The following is a 21,682-nucleotide window of genomic DNA, read 5'->3' as shown; positions in this document are numbered from 1 at the left end:
TATCTGAATTCAACTCAGTTCAGTCTAATTTTAAGTTAAGTCTAACATCTAAACACTCAACTCTCAAATTACTAAACTCATCTCAACTCAAAATCTCTTTACTCCACAACTTTTTTTCAATTCAACACTTCTTTACACGTGGGACCTATAACTTTTTTCAACTTCTCATAAATGCATTTAAACTCATCTTAACATCCAAACACATTTAAACTCATCTTAGGTGAACCCTACAAAACTCACTCTACCATTTCAACTCATTAATATTCTTAAAGAGTTCCAACTCAGCTCAACATTCAAATGCAATCTTAATCATAAGATGAGAGATTTTAAAAAAAATAAAAAGAAGTCAGTCCACTCCTGGTGTTACCGCAATGCAATAGTTTGATATATGCAAAATTGGAGTGTGTTTTGCATGGCATAATGCATGTATAATCAGTACAGATGCTCCCAGATTTGAATTCATACATGTCCATCACAATCTCACAATCAACAAAGAACTCAAAGAACTCCGAAAAAGGGGTTTTTAATTGCAGAATCCAGCTCCGCTCCAGCTGAATTTAGCACGGCCATGTCAACCTTGTCCCTGGGTAGAAACAAGAACTCACCACCTTCAATTTTCTCAAACCCGCACAGCTCAAGAAACTCAATGCCCCCACTGAATGCACCAACTCTCTCCTGTTAAATGCAATTATCCATTATGAAACAATAACATGGGGGGCAAAAAGGAATAAACATATAAAAGAGGGAAGGTTTCGTTTTGTCAGGTATGGCAGGCATGTCAACCATTTTGAGGTTCAAAGAACATGTCCATATACCGTAGTAAGGTCTAACCAGGTAGGTGATTGGGGCAGTCCAACCATTCAATGTTTCAAAATGATTTAATGATCAAAGGGGAGCATCACCATTTAGCTTCTGACCATTTCCAGGTTTTTTAGGGGAATTTGGGCAGAAAATTATAACGATGTCCACTCTGGAGAATATTGGAACTTTTGCACCTAGAATATTTTGAAATTTCCTACTAACAAACTCAAACATGCAAAATCAATCATAAATTGGGGAAAATGAGAGGCTTTAGCATGATCTGTCCGGCGAAGTATTACTTACCTGAAAAGACGGGTTACCAAGTCTAATTTTTCTGAATTTTTCCTCATCGGGATTCCTGGCAACATTTCCTACAAAAGTTAGGAGAGTCTGGAATGCTCTCTTGACTTTGGCATCATCATCCTACTCTCGCAGAAAGCAAACAAAATAAAAAGTTAGACCACTGTATAAAATGCAATCTACCTAAAAGGTGTGACAATTATTAAAAAAAATTGTGAAGCAGAATAAGTTTGCAAAAATGGAAAAAAGACATCCGATTGCCTTCAGTTAATGGTGAAAAATTGATAAGCACGCAATTGTTTATATCATCTAAGAAACTCATTTTCAACATTACGCAGAATTATAGGTTCCAAACCATTAAAAAGGAAGCATCATTATAGAGAAACTTGACAATACAATTTTGTTTCTGCACAAAATATTAGAACAGGTGAATTACATGTTACATGGATACTAATAGACAAATGAAATGCCCAGGTGGACCAGGTTGAGGTCAAACATGACAAAGATTCTAACACGGCACTCGTGCCATTCTCCAATCATTGAAATTGAAAGTAGAATATCTCTTCTGAAATATAATATTAATAGAAAGGTATCAATTGATATTGCATGAAAAGATATTCCACCAAAGAATATCTCATGAACAGGAAAAAAATCTCGAGCTGTCATGCGGAAGTGCATAGGGTCAGTTTGGTAAAGAAGCCATTTGTATAACAGAAAGTTCACGAAACCCATTTATCTTTTTGCATATTATAAAGCCTCTCACGCCTTTATATTTCCTTCGGAACTCTACTTTCTTAATTATCAGTCCAAGCCTCCGGTTGATTCTGGACCAGTGAGATTCTTGAAGAAGAGATGCACATAAGGTTAAAAACTAATTCTCGTGAATAGTTAGGTCTCTTTTTTATCTTGTTTCTGCCCAAAGATTAAGTTAGCTCATGAAAATTTCTCTCCTTTTCAATGCAACACATATCCACCTTAAAAAGGAAGATAAGAGGAGCAGCAATTATGATGCTGGGTTTATTTTCAAAAACTCAAAAATCGAAATGCATACTCGAAGAAACCTTGAATTTCATAACACAACTGAAATAATCCTCACTTCAGGAAATAACTCAATTTGCTTGTAGTTCACTTGTAGACTTGTACATGGTACATAAAATAGAAAAAGTGATTCTAATGTTATGAAACAACATATGAATTTACCTTGTGGTTTTGCTTAAGAGATCGCAAGCTCTCTCTCATTTGCTCTGCTTTTGTAGCAGGTCTAACTGGCAACGAACTCTGCAAGTTCAATATGACATGATAGATATTAAAACTTCGTACAAGATCTTGAACAAATTTGAATGAGCAAAGGCCAAGTTTCATTCAAAAAATGCTGTTACCTTTTTATCCTCCACAACAGGTGAAGGTTTTACAGCTGAAGGATCTTCTGGTGGTAATCCAAGCTTCCGCCTTCTTTCTGCCTGCAAATACATAGACAATAGGAATCAGATAACGATCAACAAGAGCAATTTATTGAACAGTAAAATTATTCTGGCAGGGATTTTACCAAATGAAATCTCGTTAAGCTTCTGCCATGGTAAAAGAAAATACATTTTGACGAATGTTTGATTAAAAAATAATAGAAACCCACCTAGTGGGAACCATTGAAATGGTAGATTTCAAACACAATGAAAATCCATTTAGCAGGCACCCAATTGAACTTCACACATTCCACAAACTCATTTTAGTCATAAACTGACTGATCGCGTTAACCAAAGGGAATTTACTTCTATTTTGATTCAAAACACCATTATCATAGAATATAGATGACCTCTAGCTTCCAAGTTCTATGAAGCCACTGTTTCAACAGCCTGTAATGCTCCAAATCAAATGTTCACAACTACCTACTTGGAGATGCCTGATTCACAGTTGATACTCCCTTCATTTTGCATTCATACGATGGATGACGTGGATATCCTCCATCCAACACCATTTATCACTTGAAAAATAGATGACATTAAGGGGATGTTTGAAAAACATGAGAATTCTCAAAATTCTCAAACTTTCATTCCCAAACATTACTCAAGCAAAAAACACATTTCAATTTCAATTTTTTCATCTTATCATTACCTAATCATTATTCAAACACAAAAATCAATGCAACTTTTACAAACTTCAAAATAAAAAACAAAAATCAATACAACTTTTACAAACTTCAAAATAAAATTTATATTCAAACAATTTTTTCACTTTATTTATTCACTTTCACAAACTCCAATACAATACTTATTTTTAAAAATATTTTTATTCAACTTTTTCTCTCTATTTTTCCAAAACACAATAAAACATTTTCACTCAAACCATTTCACTACCTATTTACAAAACTTTGAGATACTTCAAGTATCCAAACATGCCTTAAATCACCTCCATTACATTACAACAATCTTACCATCTTTGACCAACTTCAACCATCCTACTAAATCCCTTCTCGGGGGTGCCATGGAGGTGTATGAATTATGGAAATACATTAACTATCCCTAAATCCAAATAAAGCCAAGGCTACATTGGATCTTATACTCCAATGGACTGGTTAAGGTTACAATTGGATATTAAGGCTGTGTTTGGTTGCAAGACTTAGTTGAGCTCAGTCTAATTTTAAACTGAGTCTCACATCCAAATACCCAACTTTCAAATTACTAAACTCATCTCAACTCAAAACCTACTTACACATGGGACCTATAATCTTTTTCAACTTAACACATCTTTATACGTGGGACCCACAACATTTTTTAACTTCCCATAAAAGTACTAAACTCATCTTAACATCCAAACACACTTTAAACTCAGTTTAGATGGCCCCACATAACTCCCTCCACTACTCAACTCACTACTATTTATAAAGAACTGAGCTCAGCTCAACATCCAAATGCAGCCTAAATGTCAAGAGCTTCTTCCTCTAAGAAAATGCGGGATCCCGTTCACCACCCACCCTCTTGTAGAAGTTAATTTTTTAATTTCAAAACTAGTCAAGATGGTTTAAGTCAAGCAATTTGTCAAGAGAAGCAAGAAATTTTGCTTGCAAGAACCCCTAGGGGTTGGCTCAAGGGTAAGGACCTTGGTCTTGGTGGAATGCTCCACCCAGATCTTAGGTTTGAATCCTTGGGTGCAAATAATTTATAGGGATGTTGAGATGAGATGAGATGAGATGAGATGAAATAATAGGATCTTGCAATCTAAATGGGGCCTTAGACGTATACATCAGAAAAAGAAAAACTACTATACAAGAATCCCTTGCCAAAACAGTGTAGGAAGTTAATTTTTTATTTTATTTTATAAGTAAACAAACTTTATTGATGAATGATAAATAGGCCTAGCCCAAGTACACAGGACATATACAAGAGAAAGCCCCTAGCTAAGGATTAGAAACAGAAAGAGATACAAGGAAATCATGTAGACATAGCCCAATGTATGAAGTTAAGAAATTATCTACCCAACAAAGTGACTGGAAATATGAGTACCTTATCTTCTTCCAATTTCTGTCGAATTTTTTCTCTAGCTCTTTTCTCTTCCTCTTTCTCTGCTTTTCGCAAGGCCAATATCCTATGGGACAATAATAGATTTTTTATTCTAGTGGAAAATGAATCCAATGAGAAAGAAGAGCATTTACTGCCATACAATTGAAGATTGGATCACAAAGACATGATATCATAGAAAGATTACACTAGATAAGACAAACCGTTTTCTTTCATTCTCTTCTTCAATTCTCTTTGCTTCCAATAGTTCCTTGCCCACTCGAATTCTCTCCTGAAAAAAATTGATAAGCAAGATAAAACTGTTTCCAAAATACTGCAGAGGAATCATAGATGCCACAATTTAAGACTACTACGATGTAGCATTATCATACTACAAGGCAGGCTTGTAGACATTATCACAATATAAATAACCCATCAAAAGAGTTTCAAATATAACCATCCAGATTACTGTCATCAAACATTTATTTATTTTCCATGATGTACTCTAATAGTGAAAAAACAAATCTCTATGGAGAAAAAAGATATAAGGTTAAATCATAAGTTGCAATTTTCTCTCTTGTTTAGAGGTCATATTGCAAGTAGTTTGAGGGAGGGTGGAGTATATTTTCCAATTTAAAATAAAACTTGAACCGTCAACATTATGCTTGCAGATACAATGGCAATTACCTTCGGAGTAAGATCACCAAAATGACACAGAGCAGTAGATTCTTTCACATATTTAATTATTAATGTAAATTCACCTCTGGTATTTCACAGATCACCTTTGGGTATTTTGTCAACATAATCAAAACCTAACGGGACTGAATCATTATGAGAATGCAGGCACATAGGTGAAAGATGTTGACAATTGTAAGTTGCACAAAACAATGTATACTTGACAAAGGAAATGTATAAAAGGGCAGATACTAGACAGTGGAAATAATATAAACACAGCAAACGTCAAGCAGGGTATAGTTACTGGGCAGAGTCATTATATAGATGCATGCAACCATGCACACACAGGTGAAAGATGGCGACAATTGTAACCTGTACAAAACAATGTACACAAGACAGTGGAAATACTATCAGCATGCATTGACACACAGGTGAAAGTTGCACTTCTAAAGTACAACTAGACATAAGATAAGAGAGAAGTAATAGAGAACATTTCAATATACCTTTTCTTTTTCTTTTTCCATTCTCTTTTCTTCCTCTTCTTTCTTCTTGCGAGCCTTCTCCCTTGAGTTTTATCAAAAAATAAAAAATAAAAACATTTTTTTCATAAGTAGTTCACTGGAAAAGAAAAATTAGCATGCATGTATGATTAAAGATCATAAGAATAATTAAAATGCAGTTTTTTTCAACACAAGATGAGAAAAACTAGAACACATTTCCAGTCAAAAATATTAGCAGGGAAACCATCCATCTTCCATTGTTTGATGAAGATCTGAAAAATGTTCAGGAAAATCTTTTCAACATTTGGCTGGTCTGAAAATCATTTGTACACCATCACCACTAATCTATCAAAAATCTGCCCTCTATGAACACAACATTCTCACAACCACTAATTATGTCACATAAAATCAATATCTTTTAACACAAAATTGCCATTGATTTAATTTTGTCCTCTCCTGCCCATCATTGTGTTAAGAACCCAATTTATTTCCATCAACTTCTTTCTATATTTTTTTTTTTGTCAAAATTTACGTATTGACCTTAAAAAACTTTTCTCTCTCCTAAAACTTTTCTCTCCGTACAACTTCCCTCCATACAATTTTACTGCTTCGTCCCAATGGCGTTTATGGGAGCTTGATCATGGGATTTCGTTCAAAAGGGAAGGATTATGGGTCTCTGGAAGTCGATGGTGGAGTTCCCGCCACCGTGCGACGCTGCTGCAGCTTTAGGCAGCCAGAAAATGCCGATAAACATGATGGGAGGGTCACCTCCCCAGTCGGAGGCCCATCTTCAACTCGAGGATCATCTTGAGTTTTGCTCTGCTTTGAAGCTCCAGTTCTAGGGGTTGAGGGGGCAGGGGTGGAGGTGGAGGTGGTTGATGATGGGCTCTCTCAGAGACTTGGCTGTGAGGTAATGATGGTCTCTGAGACTCAATTTCCCACTAGTAATGTTGTGGTTGAATGGGAGGGTAGAAACTTATTTGGGGAGGAAGATAGGGGGTGACTCCTAATCTGCAGTGGGCTTCCAGTGAAGGGGAGCTTATCCCATTGAACCGTTTGCTACCAAATGAATTGAATGTATCGGATTGGGTGTTTCAAAAGGTGAAAGATATGCAACACTGGATAGGTATGGAATGTGTGGGTTATGTAGAGCAATTTTTGGCTTTACTTACTGTCATTGAAGCGGGTCACACACAATCAAAGAAACTAGGGTAAAAAAAATAGCGGGAGCTCAAACGCCTAACTTGGTCATTGAATTACAAAGGAAGCTCAGGCCGTGAAAGATCCAAGGGGAAGGGGCTTGCATCTCCTTTATGAAGCCGAAAATTGTCTTAGAACGTTCGCGGGTTAAATGATGCGAATAAGTGACTTTGTATAAAAAATTTGTTGTGAGAGTGGAGGGCGGACATTGTATGCTTACAAGAAACTAAACTGAAAAGTGTTTCTACAAGGTTAATTCAAAGTGTTTTGAGTTGTACCTATGCGGATTGGGCTTTCTTGCATCGAATGGGGCTTCCGGTGGAATCCTAGTGATGTGGGATAAAAGAGTTGTTGAGAAATTGGAGGAGCTTGTGTGGGAGTATACAATGGCATGCTCTTTTAAGAGTGTGTCTGATTATTTTGTGTGGGCTTTTGTAGGTTTATACGGTCCAAATGTAGACAAAGATAGACGTTTCTTATGGAAGGAACTTACTGGGTTAAATAGCTAGTGGGGAGCTTCCTTGGTGTATAGGAGGGGATTATACTTGGTAGAATAATCAGACTTGGTCTCGGCTGGACAGATTTCTAATCTCACCAGAGAGGGAGGTGCACTATCTGGAAGTGTGCCAAAAGAGGTTGTCACGTCTTTGCTCGGATCATTTTCCTATCTTGTTGGATTGTGGTGCCAAAAGCGGGCATCGATACTTCAAGTTTGAAAACATGTGATTGAAAAGAGAAAGCTTTGTGGACAAGGTTAAGCAATGGTGGTCTTCTTACCAGTTCTATGGTAACCCCTCATACATCCTAGCCTGTAAGTTAAAAGTTTTGAAAAATGACCTTAAGCTTTGGAATTCACAATCTTTTGGAGATAAAGGGGAGCAAAAGAAACTCATGGTGGAGGAATTGCAACAGTTTGAGAGGATATCTGAGGCTAGAGCCCTTTTACCGGAAGAGTTATTGCGCAAGACAGAGTTGGTTTCATAATTGGAAAGAGTACTATCTTTAGATGATATTTCTTGGCACCAGAAGTCGAGAGCATTGTCGCTGAAAGAAGGGAATCGGATTACAAAGTTCTTTCATAGAGTTGCTAACTCTCATAGAAGAACTAATACCATTAAATGCTAAGCATTAATGACATGGAGTGTAAGGAGGCCCCCTTGATTCGTGACCATGTGGTGGATTTCTATGTACAACTGCTTACAAAATGTGAGGGATGGAGGCCAAAGTTGGATGGTCTCGTTTTTTACACTATTGAGCCCCAGAAACCCTCTTGGTTGGAGAGGCCTTTTGAAGAGGAGGAAGTGTATGACATAATGAGATGTATGGGTAAAGATAAAGCCTTAGGTCCAGATGGCTTCTCAATGGACTTCTTCCAAGCTTGTTGGGAGGTGGTGAAAGTAGACATTATGAATGTGTTTCAGAAAGTATCCTCGGTTGGAAAGTTTGAGAAATGCCTAAATGCTACTTTTATTGCATTGATCCCGAAGAAGATTAGAGCGTCGGACGTTAAGGATTTTCGACCCATTAGCCTTTTGAATGGGATGTATAAAATTATTTCCAAGGTTCTTGCTAACAGGTTGGGGTAGTTTTGAGCAAGATCATTACAAAGCCACAAAATGCATTTGTTAGGGGGCGAAAAATTTTAGATTCAGTCCTTATAACGAACAAGGGCTTGGATAGCAGATTAAAGGCTGACTCCACAGGGATTATTTGCAAACTAGATATGGAGAAGACATATGACCACGTAAATTAGGATTTCCTCTTGTATTTGTTGGGGAGGTGCGGCTTTGGGGATAGGTGGAGTACTTGGATTAGTTGGTGCATCTCTACAGCCAGATTCTTAGTATTGATTAATGGCTGCCCTATCGACTTTTTCAGCAGCTCTCGAGGTCTAAGGCAAGGAAATCCTTTGTCCCTACTTCTCTTTGTTATCATTATGGAGATCTCGAGTAGGATGATATCGACAATGGTTACGCATGGGTTTATGACTGGATTTCCAATTGGTGATCCCAATAAGGGCATTATTACTTTATCTTATTTACTTTTTGCAAATGACATGCTCCTATTCTATGAGGCAGATCAAAACCAGTTGAGGGCATTGAAGGCTTTATTATTATGCTTCGAAGCAGCATCAGGCCTGAAAGTTAATTTTGACAAGTCAGAGTTAGTGCCAGTGGGGAACGTGAGTAACACAAGGCAGCTAGCTAGTATTCTTGGGTGCAAGGTAGCTTCTCTTCCCATCACCTATTTGGGATTGCCGTTGGGGGCTGCCGCAAGGGTCTCATCCATATGGGATTCAGTCATAGAGAAGATAGGAAGGAAATTGGCAGGGTGGAAATATTGTATTTGTCGAAAGGTGGCCGGTTGACTCTTATCAATAGTACATTTTCTAACTTATCTACGTACTTCTTATCTTTGTTCCAATTGCCTACCAGGGTAGCGGCTCGGATTAATAAACTGTATCGTGATTTCTTATGGAGTGGGATAAGGGATGAATTCAATTTCACCTGGTCAGCTGGGATAAGATGTGTAAACCAATCTCGTCATGTGGTTTGGATATAAAAAATCTGAAAACATTCAATCGGGCCCTGCTTGGGAAGTGGTAGAGGTATAACATGGAGACAGAAGCCTTATGGAAACTGATGATTGATTGTAAATATGGAAGCTTGTGGTGGGACTGGTGCACCGAAGAGGTAAATGGGGCCAATGGTGTGGGAGTGTGGAAACACATTAGGTGTGGATGGGGGGATTTTAGTAGCCACTCTAAATTGGTGTTGGGGAGGGGTTGTCGTGTTAAGTTTTTTAGGGACATATGGTGTGGGAATGAGGCTCTAAAGGATGCCTCTCCAGCTGTTTTCCAAGTGGCACGCAACCAGGAAGCTTCAATAGAGGACCTTATGCCTCTATCAGGAGACCAAGTGCAGTGAAACGTCACGTTTAGTAGAGCGGCGCAAGATTGGGAAGTGGACATCTTTGAGGCTTTTTTCAGCCTTGTTTATTCTGTGAAGCCGAATAAACAACAAGCTGATAGGATGTGGTGGACTCCTACGGGTAAGGGCATTTTCTCAGTTCGATCCTACTATAAGTCCCTTTCCCAAGCCACTAATATTCTGTTCCCATGGAGGAGAATTTGGAGAAATAAGAAGCCTCCGAAAGCGATCTTCTTTACATGGACAACAACGTTGGGGAAGATTCTGACTACCGACAATCTGACGAAGCGTCGGATAGTTATACTAGACTGGTGTTGCATGTGCAAGAGATCTGGTGAGACAGTGGAACACCTCTAGCTACATTGCGAGACAACTAAAGCCTTGTGGGTGGAAGTCTTTAGCCGGATAGAGTTATCCTTTGTTATGCCTGCAACTGTGGTAGATCTATTAGCCAGTTGGATACTTCCTAGAGGAGTTCAACAAATCAAGGCGGTGTGAAAAATGATCCCAATCTGCATTATGTGGTGTATATGGCAAGAGCGGAATGATCGGACTCTCGAAAACAAGGAACGGTCTTCGAAGGAACTTAGAACTCTATTTTTCCGTACTTTTTTTTCTATGGGCCATTGCTTTAGATTTTAATGACTTGAATTTTCATGACTTTCTAGTTTCTCTTACTTCGACCTAGATAGGTCTTATCTCTTGTATACCATATTGTGTATTTGGGATTTGCCTATATCTATTAATATAATATCAATTACTTATCAAAAAATATATATATATTTTCTTTTATAAGCAGGTGAAGAAAGGAAACCTATATATAGATTATATGATTTCTATATATTCTTCCATATTTGACTCTGCATTTATTTAGATTTCCTTCTCATGGTAGCATTTCCATGTTGGGTCTAGAAAATGGCTTATTCCTCTAAAAGCTTCATTTTCCATTGACCATGTGGTCTATTTTCCATTGATTAGCATTTCTTGCCCATACCAAACACTGGAAAATACATGATCATGTGGTCATTTTCCATTGACCATGTGGTCCATTTTTCCATCAGTTGAAAAATAGCCTTACTATTTCTTGAACGTGCACATAGCTCCAGAGAAAAACATGAGCAAAGATGTTATGATAGTTAGAAACATGGGCAACAAACATATGTAAATCCATTTGCACCAGTTTGCAGTTTGGCTTTTAGTTCTTCTTTTTGTTAAGTAAGTTTGGCTTTTAGTTCTTCTGACAACATTAAAAGAATATTTTGAAACATGGCATGAGATATTATGGAATATAAGATACTTCTACCCTTTACCTTAATTCTTGTTGTTTGACTTTTAGTTCTTCTGGCGTAAGAGAAGGTTTTGGAGCCTCAAATTTTGTATTGACAGGTACCTAAACCCATGTAAGCCAGTAAGAGAGTTAAATCATCATAAAGTAATCTTTCTATTTGCCTTCTTTATCGATAGTTTTAAGGAATGATTCAGCCTCCAAAAGCAATAGAGGGTGGTGTTCCATAAAGAGGTTATAGTTTGACTAAAAAAGAACGAAATAGAAATAAGAAAGCATACCAAGGGCATCTGATCTATGTCTGAATCATTTTCATGTTCTACCACCCAATTTACAGCAGCCTCAATGCCAGCATTACCTTAAGAGAAAACCAAAAGATTCAAACAACAGAAAACTGCAAATAATTACCATGTAAAAAGAACAAATTCAAAAGCAGATAAACCCAACAACCACCTAAATGCCCGCTAGTGGCATAAGATTAAAAATTGCAGAAGAGAAAACTACCTAGAAAGGAAAAGTATTGTTACATCATGGCTCATCTGCATGTGTCACACTCACTTAGGCCTTGTTTAGGAACACAAACCATCTTATCTCAAAATTTCACATAATTTCCTTCCCAAACATCACTCAAACACGAACAATTTTCGATTTCAAATTTTCAACTTTTTCATATAATCATTACCTAATCATTATAAATTTTTTAAAATTCTAAACAAAACACAAAAAACAATTCAATTTTTTCAAATTTCAAAACAAAAATTATATTAAAAAATTATATTCTAACAATATTTTAACTTCATAATATTTTTATTCAGCTTTTTTTCTCTCCTTTTTCAAAACCCAATAAAACATCTTGACTCAAACTATTTCACTACTATTCACATATTTTTCATCTCATCTCATTCCCCAAATGAGGCCTTAATATCAATATCTTGTCATGGCATCTCCTAGACATTTACAAAGAGTTTATATTTCTAGGATAAGCGAAACAAAACCTCTAAGATAAGTTAACACCTATAGAATCCAATGGGTATGTAATCAGCAGTCCCAAAGATATTTCCAATCATTTGACGTAAGAACTTACTAGGCTGCTCATGGAAAAGATGAAGTGGTTCCTAGAAAAATAATTCATAAGTCATGAACTATTCTACATTATCAGACTTTATCCTTTTACAGAAAGTTTTCAATTTCAAAAGCCCTCCAACAATGTGCAACTATTAAAACAAACTCAATTCCGACACTTAATTCCCCAAGCATAAAGAAAATCCAGCTGATCAGATATGATAAATTGTAGAATCCAATATTTTTAGACTACACAAACACCCACAACCCCAATCAATATTGGTGTATAGCAGCCTCAACAGTAATCAACAAAAAGCTATTAAAAATATGATTTAAAGGAGATAAATGTTGGTATTTGCAAGGATTTTTACAAAACACCCACCAGAATAATGAAGTGCACGGGTAGCTTGTGCTGTTGGAAAACCCATTGCTTCAAGTTCCTCGAGCAGTTTTTTGTCAACTTCTGGCACAACCATTTCTAGAAGAATAACATAAAACATATCAGGTAATCACGAAATCAAAAGCTACGAGTAACCACCAATAATAACTGGCTCCAAGAAGACAGCATCAATTTGTAACTTCTTATAACCCGGTAGATTTATATATAAAGAAAATAATAGTTTGACGGATTTGACTCGCATAGGAAAAAAAAAGACTAAATTGAAAAATCTTTATTTTTTATCTAGAGTCCTGATTGTTCAGTCCAACCCAAACAATGAGAAGCATTAACAGGCTTATCACTAAAAAATCCGAAATTAAAAAGAAAATGCACTTCTAAGGTTTTAACAGTTGTGCTACTTTTTAACTGGGTTTCAAGCCAAACCCTAAGAAGCACGAATCCTTTAAATTGATAAGTAAATCAACACTTAGAAGCTGCATTGTCAGGCTATGTTTGGTTTCCACGTTTTTTCAAAATCTTTCCGAAGAAAAGTGAAACTGCTGATCTTGTTCTTAGTTACAGACTATGAAACTAAGTCCCAACTAAAATTAGGAAGATGCCACACACGAAAACAGCATTAAGAATCACAGATCCATCAAAACAATTTATGCTCTGGCTGTGGATATTAAGATCCCTAATTGTAATACCATTTCAAAAAAATCAGAATGGGAAACATTCAATATATCCGGTAATATGTGCACATGCAAAAGTAGCCCATCAGGCATCAGTAACTAAGCAATCACCAGGCCTGTAATATGCTTCCTAGTACATTAGAAGTAATGTTAAAAATTAAGCTAATCTCCACATTAAAAATCAGAGTCGTTAACAAAATATTTAATACACTGAACTGAAATAGCACCTTCGGGTTGGCTAGTGCTCGCATTGCCAGCCTGATCAGACTCTGCAGTAGCCTTTGGAACCTCCAAACTTATTGGTTTTGCTGCCTCCGAAGTCTTGTCAACAAAATCAGTGTGCCCAGTTCTTTTCGTATGCAAATCACTCTCCTTCACATAAATAATAAAATATAATATCAAAAAATCACTGATCTGTTTGGTAACCAAGAACTGAGGAAAATTAGTTCACACCAACTTTAAATCTTACTTTCAAAATGAACTTTGGAATGCTGAGATAAGAATTTATCAGCAACCAAACGGGAACTTAAGCCAAAACTTTCCAAATTTAAACGTTTTCCCACTCCAGCAAAACTAGCCACAAACTCAACCTCAGAAGATTAAAAAAAATATCCAAATTTTCAAGCAGAATCGTCAATATCCCAGTTTGATTGCAAGCGAGTCGGGTAAGTGACACTTCACCCACTCTTTAAATTCCAAATTCAGAAGAATTTACTATCACAACAATTAGATTGCGTTCGTTTGCCCCCCCCCCCTCCCCGGTCTTTGCCGAGCAACTAAACAGAGCCTTAGAAGATCGTGTTTGGTTTAACCGGGAATCGAACTTAAGTTTTAATGCCAATGAATGCCAACGAAGTTCAGTGTTATGAACCTGATGCAGAACGGTGACGTCAGGAAAAGGGAAGAAACATGTCGTTTTATATTTTAGTTAAGCTTTGCATTTGATTAAGTTGTGCCTTTTACTATGCGTTTTATTTCCTATCAGATAGGCAGTGTTCCTTTTAGTGTCGGTTTAGCATTTTCTTATGTTGGTTACAACCGGGAGGTTGGGAGTGTTGTGTGTGGGTATAAGGGAGAGGAAGAAAGTGATGAGGGGAATCTGGAAAATTATTGCTGAAACTTGTATTTTCATTTAGGAGGAATTAGAGACCTCGAATACTCCAAGGTGTAGCCATTATCTTTATCTTCTTGTTCTTTGTTCTCTTGTATTGTTTATATTACTATTCTTTCCACTGGGTTCATTACAATTGGTATTAGCTAGCAATCGATCCTCATGGACGAGGTAAGATTCAACGAAGAGCAAACAAAGTTGCTTAAAAAATTTTTGGATAAGTTGTTGGGGGTGAAAGAAATAATGAAAGGAATGCAAGTAAATTATAAGAGAATGCAACAAAGTTGTGTTGAGATAAAGCAGACTATGGAACTGGCAAGACGAAGAGGAGGAAGAAAATGAACCGAAAGATGAAGATGAACTCGTGGAGGAATACTACTTGGTCTGGTAAGGCCAAGCTAAGGAGGAGGGTGTAAAAAGGGCAACAGAGGTGGAAGAAATCGTCCCTACTTCTTCTAATATTCAGAATCCAACTCTGAAATTAATTCATAACCCTAGACTCGTTCGTCACCACCATATACCTCCCCCGATATCCGAACCAACCCAAATAATAGGCCATCGACATCGTCTTTCTACCCTTAACCTCCAAAAGGAAAACACTACAATATTCTCATTCTTCGATTATGACCGATGCAGAAAATTCTTGGTGCAAAAGTTAGAGTTAGAAAACCTCTTCAAACTCAGCATACCGGTTCACTAGGATCCCTGGAAAGAACTTCTTGGCGTCTCGAATGGGCTGCTTGCAGTGACTGCAGCCATGCTCAAGCTTCAGGTGGCATCGGTGCTACCAATGGATGCCTTCATCAAAGTTCAGAACTCATTTGAGACCAAGAAATCCCAGCAACCCACAGTCGATGAGCAGTCCTTGATGCCATCGTGGCTTTGCAGGCTCTCAAGGGTGGGAGTGGTAGTAGGACATTTCCTCTCATACCACTTCACCATCTCAAAAGGGGCAACAATTGCACCTCAGCTATTTGTGAAAACATCAATTAGAAGTGGTGTCAAAGGTCGACGAACTCTCCCATCTCTTATTCACACACAATTTGATTTTGCTAGAATGGGTGAACTGGGCATGGAAATAAAGTTGAGTTCTAGCTCAGAATTGTGGTCTTTGGATGAATCAGGTATATTTAAGGGTTTAGGATTTTGCATGATATGTGACTTGGCGTTGGGGGTGTGGGGTTTTGTTGGAGAATCGGTGATAAAGCAAAGAAGTGCGAGGGCATAGATTCGGATTTTGCATGACGCGTGCTTCGCAGCTAAAGAGAAGAGAATTGGATTGGGATGATAACTTCAGTTATTTCATAAAAAAAAGAAACCCATGGCTCCTCAGTTGGTTGATGCTTGGCCCTTAAAATTATTTTTAGGCCTTTTGATAGAGGAAGGGAAAGAATTGCAGCTGTTACAATCAATCTATCAATTAAAATGAGTTGGTCTCAGAAACTGTGGTACTATGACGGGGAGTTCTCCTTGACTGCACCATTTACCTTTCCTGAGTATGTTACTAAGGCTGGAAAGAACCTGATGCAGAACGGTGACGTCGGGAAAAGGGAAGAAACACGTCGTTTTATATTTTAGTTAAGCTTTGCATTTGATTAAGTTGTGCGTTTTGTTTATTTCCTTTTACCATGCGTTTTATTGCCTGTCAGATAGGAAGTGTTCCTTTTAGTGTCGGTTTAGCATTTTCTTATGTTGGTTACAACTGGGAGGTTGGGAGTGCTGTGCGTGGGTATGAGGGAGAGGAAGAAAGAGATAAGGGGAATCTGGAAAATTATTGCTGAAACTTGTATTTTCATTTGGGAGGAATTGGAGACCTCGAATACTCCAAGGTGTAGCCATTATCTTTATCTTCTTGTTCTTTGTTCTCTTGTATTGTTTATATTACTATTCTTTCCACTGGGTTCATTACATTCAGACTGCATTGCAGATCCATAGCCCCCAAAAGAAGAAAAATCCAGAAAATAGAAATCCAATTAAACTACAGAAGCAAAGGAAAAACGCTGAAAAATACCGTTTTGGATCGGCAGGGTTTGCCGCAAGTAGTGCAGACGAGGTTGAGGATCGCCTCGGTGGACTCGGCGAAGTTCGAGTGGGAGGTCAGCTCAGCGTGCTCCTGGGCTTCCTCTACGGACCTCAGGAGGGCCCCACAGTCCCCGCACTTGAGTGATACGCCCGCCATGGATCTCTCTCTCTCTCTCTCTCTCTCTCTCTCTCGACTTTGTGCAAATGGCAGAGGCCGGGGATCCTTTTATATCAAAACCTCGTGCCTCTCTCTCTCTCTCTCTCTCTCTCTCTCACTCGCTGGCGTACCGCTTGCCCCGTGTTGCTTGTTGGGCAGGGTATCTAACGAATGGGAGTGTTTGGCAACTGGATTAGAATTTTGCAAGTTCTGGTTTAAATTTGGATTGAACTGATATCAACTCAATGCAATTTAATTTTAAACTGCATCTAACATCTAAATACTCAACTCTTAAATTACTAAATTTATCTTGACTCAAATATTCTTTATATGTGGGACTCACAATCTTTTTCAACTCAATACCTCTTTACATGCAGGATCCATAATATTTTTCAATTTCCTATAAATACATCTAAATTTATCTCAACATCTAAATTTATTTTAGGTAGACTTCATAAAACTCATTCCATCATTTTAACTCACTACTATTTATAAAGAGCTCAATTCATCTCAACTCAGCTCAACATCCAAACTGGGTCTTAACCTTAAAATTTATGTTTCAAAATATTTTATATACCACACTACTATTTTATTTCATCACATTATATAAGATCTGACATATTTATCACTATTGAATGATTTTTTATTAAATGATTCTTTATCATCCAATAGTGATAAATATGGGGCTCTCGACCCTCACTTGTGGTTTGGTAGGACTCGCAAAACTGGGGTGATAGCCACTCGGGTCACACACCTCATTGCCAAGGCAAGTGTATGCGGACATGCAATATGTGTACAATTTATAAATGTAGTAGTAAATATAATAAAGCGGTTTCTCGCAATCTCAGCAAATAAATCCACATATCAACAACCAATAATTTCAAACATGGAAGAATACAAACAAACATGCACCGCTGTCACGAGAGACTTTCCCAAAATACCCATTATGTGACCTTACAAAAATAAATCATTTATAAAAAGTCACTCACTCCAAAAATTCCCTTTGTACCTAATTTATATCCATTTATTACGATGTGCATCATAGTCTCTCCTCGGGACCATCCGCACACTCTGGCTCCCTTCGTCACACCAATGATAACGATTGCGTGTGTGACTTTGTAACGAGCGATGTCTAGCTCCTCGCCCGGTGCATACGTAACTAAGCACCTTCTAAGCCCCACCAGCAAAGGGGTCACGAAGTCGTACCAAGAGCTACCGTTTTGGTAGAGCCTATTGTCGCCTGGCAATAGCCCAAGGGATATCACTTAGTTTTATATACTCTCAAGTGACCAAATGAGCTCCACCGAGATAATGTCTCATATCGACTTGAGGTCGTGATACGCATGCACCACACACAAAAAATAAAATCCAAAGACCCCAAAAACTTAGTTTTCAGATTACGCATCATAACATAGAACATAGCACAATTGAATAAATCATGGCAGATATTAATAACAATTAATATGCATATGCATGACAGGCAAGTATTGGATGGCATGGCATAAAATCAATGGGTCGATCTAGGGATTTACTTACTATGCGGAAAGCAAATTTCTAGATGATCAAGCGTGATGACTTAAAGTGTCCCACGATTGAGCGTGTGCGCGTGTCGCAGCGAGGACAGACAAAGTTGGTTAGATTATATGAACATGATCAAAAATTTAAAGTACGGGACAAGAGGCAAAAAGGCTTACTGTTGTGGTGTCTAGAGGGGCGAAGCACGGCAACCGTAGTGGCAGTGCGCGACGACTGAGGCGAATCTAGGCAGAACAGAAGGGCTAACAATGGAGCTCTTTTAAAAGGGCGGCAAATCTGACTTGCTAGTGGGTGGAGGAGCACGGCGGAGAAGTGGCTAAAGTGAGCTTTAGCTCACAGGTTGGGTGGAACCAAGGGAGCAAGAAGGCAGGAATGAAAAGGGAGGGCTAGGAGGTGGTCGAACGACCACCAGAGCACGATTGGGAGTGGCAGCGCACAGAGAAAAAAATTCATGAAAGCTACCATATGAAGATTGGAGGGAGAGAATGGCAAAGAGACAATATTTGAGAGGAGGAGAGGATGTTTGAGGGATGATTTGGGAGTGGAGAGAATCGGCCTATTTATAGGCCTAGGGTTGGGGGTTGGAGATCACAGTCGTGGCTACGATTGGTGGTGGGGGATGGTGGGGGCTTCACGAGTGTCGCACACATGGCATGCAATGAGTGGTGGACAGCAGCAGTGAACAACTGCCATGACCTAGGCCTCACGGTTGCAGAGATCGAATGGTGCGGATTGGTCAATGCATGCGATGGAGACAGATGAAGGAGATGAGCTTCTACCCAACGAACACGTGGAGAAAGGAGCTGCAAGTCACGGGCAAAGGCAGAGGAAGAAAAAGAAAAAGGGAGAAGAAATAAAGAAAAGAAAGAAAGAAGAAGAAGGGTGTCGCGCGGCACAGGGGAAAAATGGGTCTTTGGGTTTTTACCCTTTGGCTCAAAACGTCGTCGTTTAGGAGAGGATGACTAAATTTTGGTACAAGCTTCAAAACGGTGTCATTTCATGTGGGGGGAAAGGGATGGGCTTACATGCAGACGGGCTGGGCCCGAAATCCACTCACTTCACACTAAAACTAGTCCAATATACACACAAAAATAAAAGAACCCACTTACTACAATCACTTGGGCTTAGCAAATAAAAAGAAGACACACTCACACAAACTTGGGCACTCACAATAAACATGTCATATCTTACACAATAGGATAAAAGTGAAATAAAAATGTAGTGTATAGCATTACTTTTATCTCCTACAATAAACTTTGTTTTCTCCATGGATTTTGTCATTTCATAGTTGTGGCGTATTTTAAATATTTATTATTTAAATAATAAAAATGTAAACATGTTTAAAATATTTCACATCAAAACATATACTCGAAAATAAAAATATATGATTAATTCATTTGAAATATGGATTTATGAGAATGATACAAAATATTTTAAATATCCTTGCCTAATTATTACTGATTATTAAGGCTTCATTTGGATGTCGAGATGATATCAACACATCTCATACCATCTTATCTCATATCAACATCCAAATACCATTCAAATACAAATATTTTTAAATTTTAAATTTTTAAATTTTTAACTTTTTAACTTTTTTATCTAATCATTATCTAATTATTATAACTTTTCTAAACTTCTAAATAAAACACAAAAAATAATTCAACTTTTTAAAATTTCAAAATAAAAATTATATTAAAAAGTTATATTCTTAATTCAAACTATTTCACTGTTATTCACAAAAGTATTCATAAATTTCTCATTTCATCTCAACATTAAAAACAAGGCCTAAGTAGTGAACATTATTAGTATTATTGATGCTATTTTTATTTTTTAATATGCTTTTAAATCTTTTTTTATTCTTTTAATCCATTAATTTTTTTAATGGATTGCACCATACAAAGTTAACTTTTGCCTAATAGCTATAAGTTAAGGCATAAATTTATTACTATATATAAAAGCAAAGTTTTAACATCTTACTAGGCATTTATATTGCATTAATCGATAGTTCCCACACTCCCAAACGTCAACCGTAGTGATATGGCATGGAAATCGCATATGAATAATCGCTGTTGACAGTTTTAAATTTTAAAATCGGTTGACAATGAACCGCCGCTGCTACTTCTTCAAAACCGCTACTTCAATAACAGAGCCTGGACAACCAAACGGGCTCATACTCTGTGTTGCATCCTCTACTTGGCTACCATACCCTCGTAATCATGTCTTTGGTCTCCTGGGAGATGAACGACGTAGATCACAAGTTTAGACTGATTGCAACCCTTTCATCACTCTTTTTTTTTCTCTCAGCATTTTAATCTTCTATTTAATTCTCACTCTTTATGTAAAGCCAAGTTTTAACATCTGACTTGACATTTAGATCGCATTAATCGGTAGTTTCCCACTCTCAAACGTCAACCGTAGTGATATGGCACATAAATCGCATATGAATAACCTTCGTTGACAGTTTTAAATTTTAAAATCGGTTGACAATGAACCACTGTTGCTGCCTCTTCAAAACTGTTGCTTCTATAACAGAGCCTGGACAACCAAACGGGCTCATACTCTGTATTGTATCCTCTATTTGGCTGTCGTACCCTCATAATCATGTCTTTGGTCTCCTAGGAGATGAACGTCGTAGATCTCAGGTTTAGACTGATTACAACCCTTTCATCACTCCTTTTTTTTTTATCTAATCATTTTAATCTTCTATTCAATCCTTACTCTTTATGTGCATATCCCAAACAAAAGTTCTCCAGTCAGGAAATGTTCCAGAATCTATTCTCGGTATGCAAACTTTCTTATTTTCATTTTACTCAGCATTTGGCAAATACGTTTCAATCTGGTATGGGTATAGAATTTGCCTAGTTTACTCTATTGGTTTCTTATTTTTTGCTTCATATATTTCTCACCGCCATAGCCCAGTCGTGAGCCCACGTGGAGCCGCCACTGGCCATCACCGAGAGGCCTCTATTTTAACTCCACGAAACAGAGCATCCACCTCTCCTTTTGCCAGCCACTGCAACCACCACACCGAGAGCCCCATTAATATCACCAGGTGATAGTACATAGTCCTGTATTTGGTTTCCGGCAAGATTCCACATATTATTTCAGCATATCTGCTGATCTATAGCAGCATTACTCAATCCAAATCCATGATCAAATTCCAATGTCTCAGGCAATGCATCAAGTCTCCCTCTTTGCCCTTGCATTTGGGCCAATAAGAATTTTGTAACAAGTAAAAGTCTTGAAGAAATTTCCAACATAAACTGTAAGCTAGATACACTTTTGTTTCAAACTTTTTTTACGATTATTGTATAACTCTATTTCAAGTGGAAAGTAATAATATAGAATTAGATTTCATTTGTTGGCCTGAGCAAGAAATTAAAAGAAATGGATATATATATATATATATATATATAGAGAGAGAGAGAGAGAGAGAGAGAGAGAGTGAACCTTGGGTTTGACCAGCCTTAATAGCGATGACAACAAGAGATGATGGAGGTCAAGCCATGCAGGAGATACAGAAGTTGTGGAGAATGGA

At 37.6% G+C, this 21,682-nt stretch overlaps 1 protein-coding gene across 1 annotated transcript; it reads right to left on the bottom strand.

Annotated features, from left to right (window-relative positions):
- Positions 1 to 363: 363 nt before the first annotated feature.
- On the bottom strand, positions 364 to 16,694 carry LOC109003439 (chromatin assembly factor 1 subunit A). The gene is made up of 12 exons (XM_018981557.2): positions 16,438 to 16,694; positions 13,543 to 13,687; positions 12,627 to 12,722; positions 11,464 to 11,540; positions 11,208 to 11,287; positions 5,771 to 5,831; positions 4,817 to 4,884; positions 4,599 to 4,680; positions 2,481 to 2,561; positions 2,302 to 2,379; positions 1,105 to 1,224; positions 364 to 675 (listed from the first exon to the last, which is right to left on the bottom strand). The coding sequence occupies exons 1-12, from the start codon at positions 16,603 to 16,605 to the stop codon at positions 499 to 501; spliced, it is 1,233 nt and encodes a 410-aa protein (XP_018837102.1). The 5' UTR covers positions 16,606 to 16,694; the 3' UTR covers positions 364 to 498.
- Positions 16,695 to 21,682: the final 4,988 nt, after the last annotated feature.

The sequence above is a fragment of the Juglans regia genome, chromosome 7 (assembly GCF_001411555.2).
Source record: "Juglans regia cultivar Chandler chromosome 7, Walnut 2.0, whole genome shotgun sequence".
Taxonomy (NCBI): domain Eukaryota; kingdom Viridiplantae; phylum Streptophyta; class Magnoliopsida; order Fagales; family Juglandaceae; genus Juglans; species Juglans regia.
This window is presented reverse-complemented; position numbering and strand designations above follow the sequence as displayed.

Coding starts and splice junctions, on each gene's coding strand:
- LOC109003439 (XM_018981557.2), bottom strand. CDS start 16,605: ATGGCGGGCGTATCACTCAAGTGCGGGGACTGTGGGGCCCTCCTGAGG. Junction 11,288..11,463: donor ACATAGATCAGATGCCCTTG/GTATGCTTTCTT, acceptor ACATGGGTTTAG/GTACCTGTCAATACAAAATT. Junction 2,380..2,480: donor CTGTTGTGGAGGATAAAAAG/GTAACAGCATTT, acceptor TTGAACTTGCAG/AGTTCGTTGCCAGTTAGACC.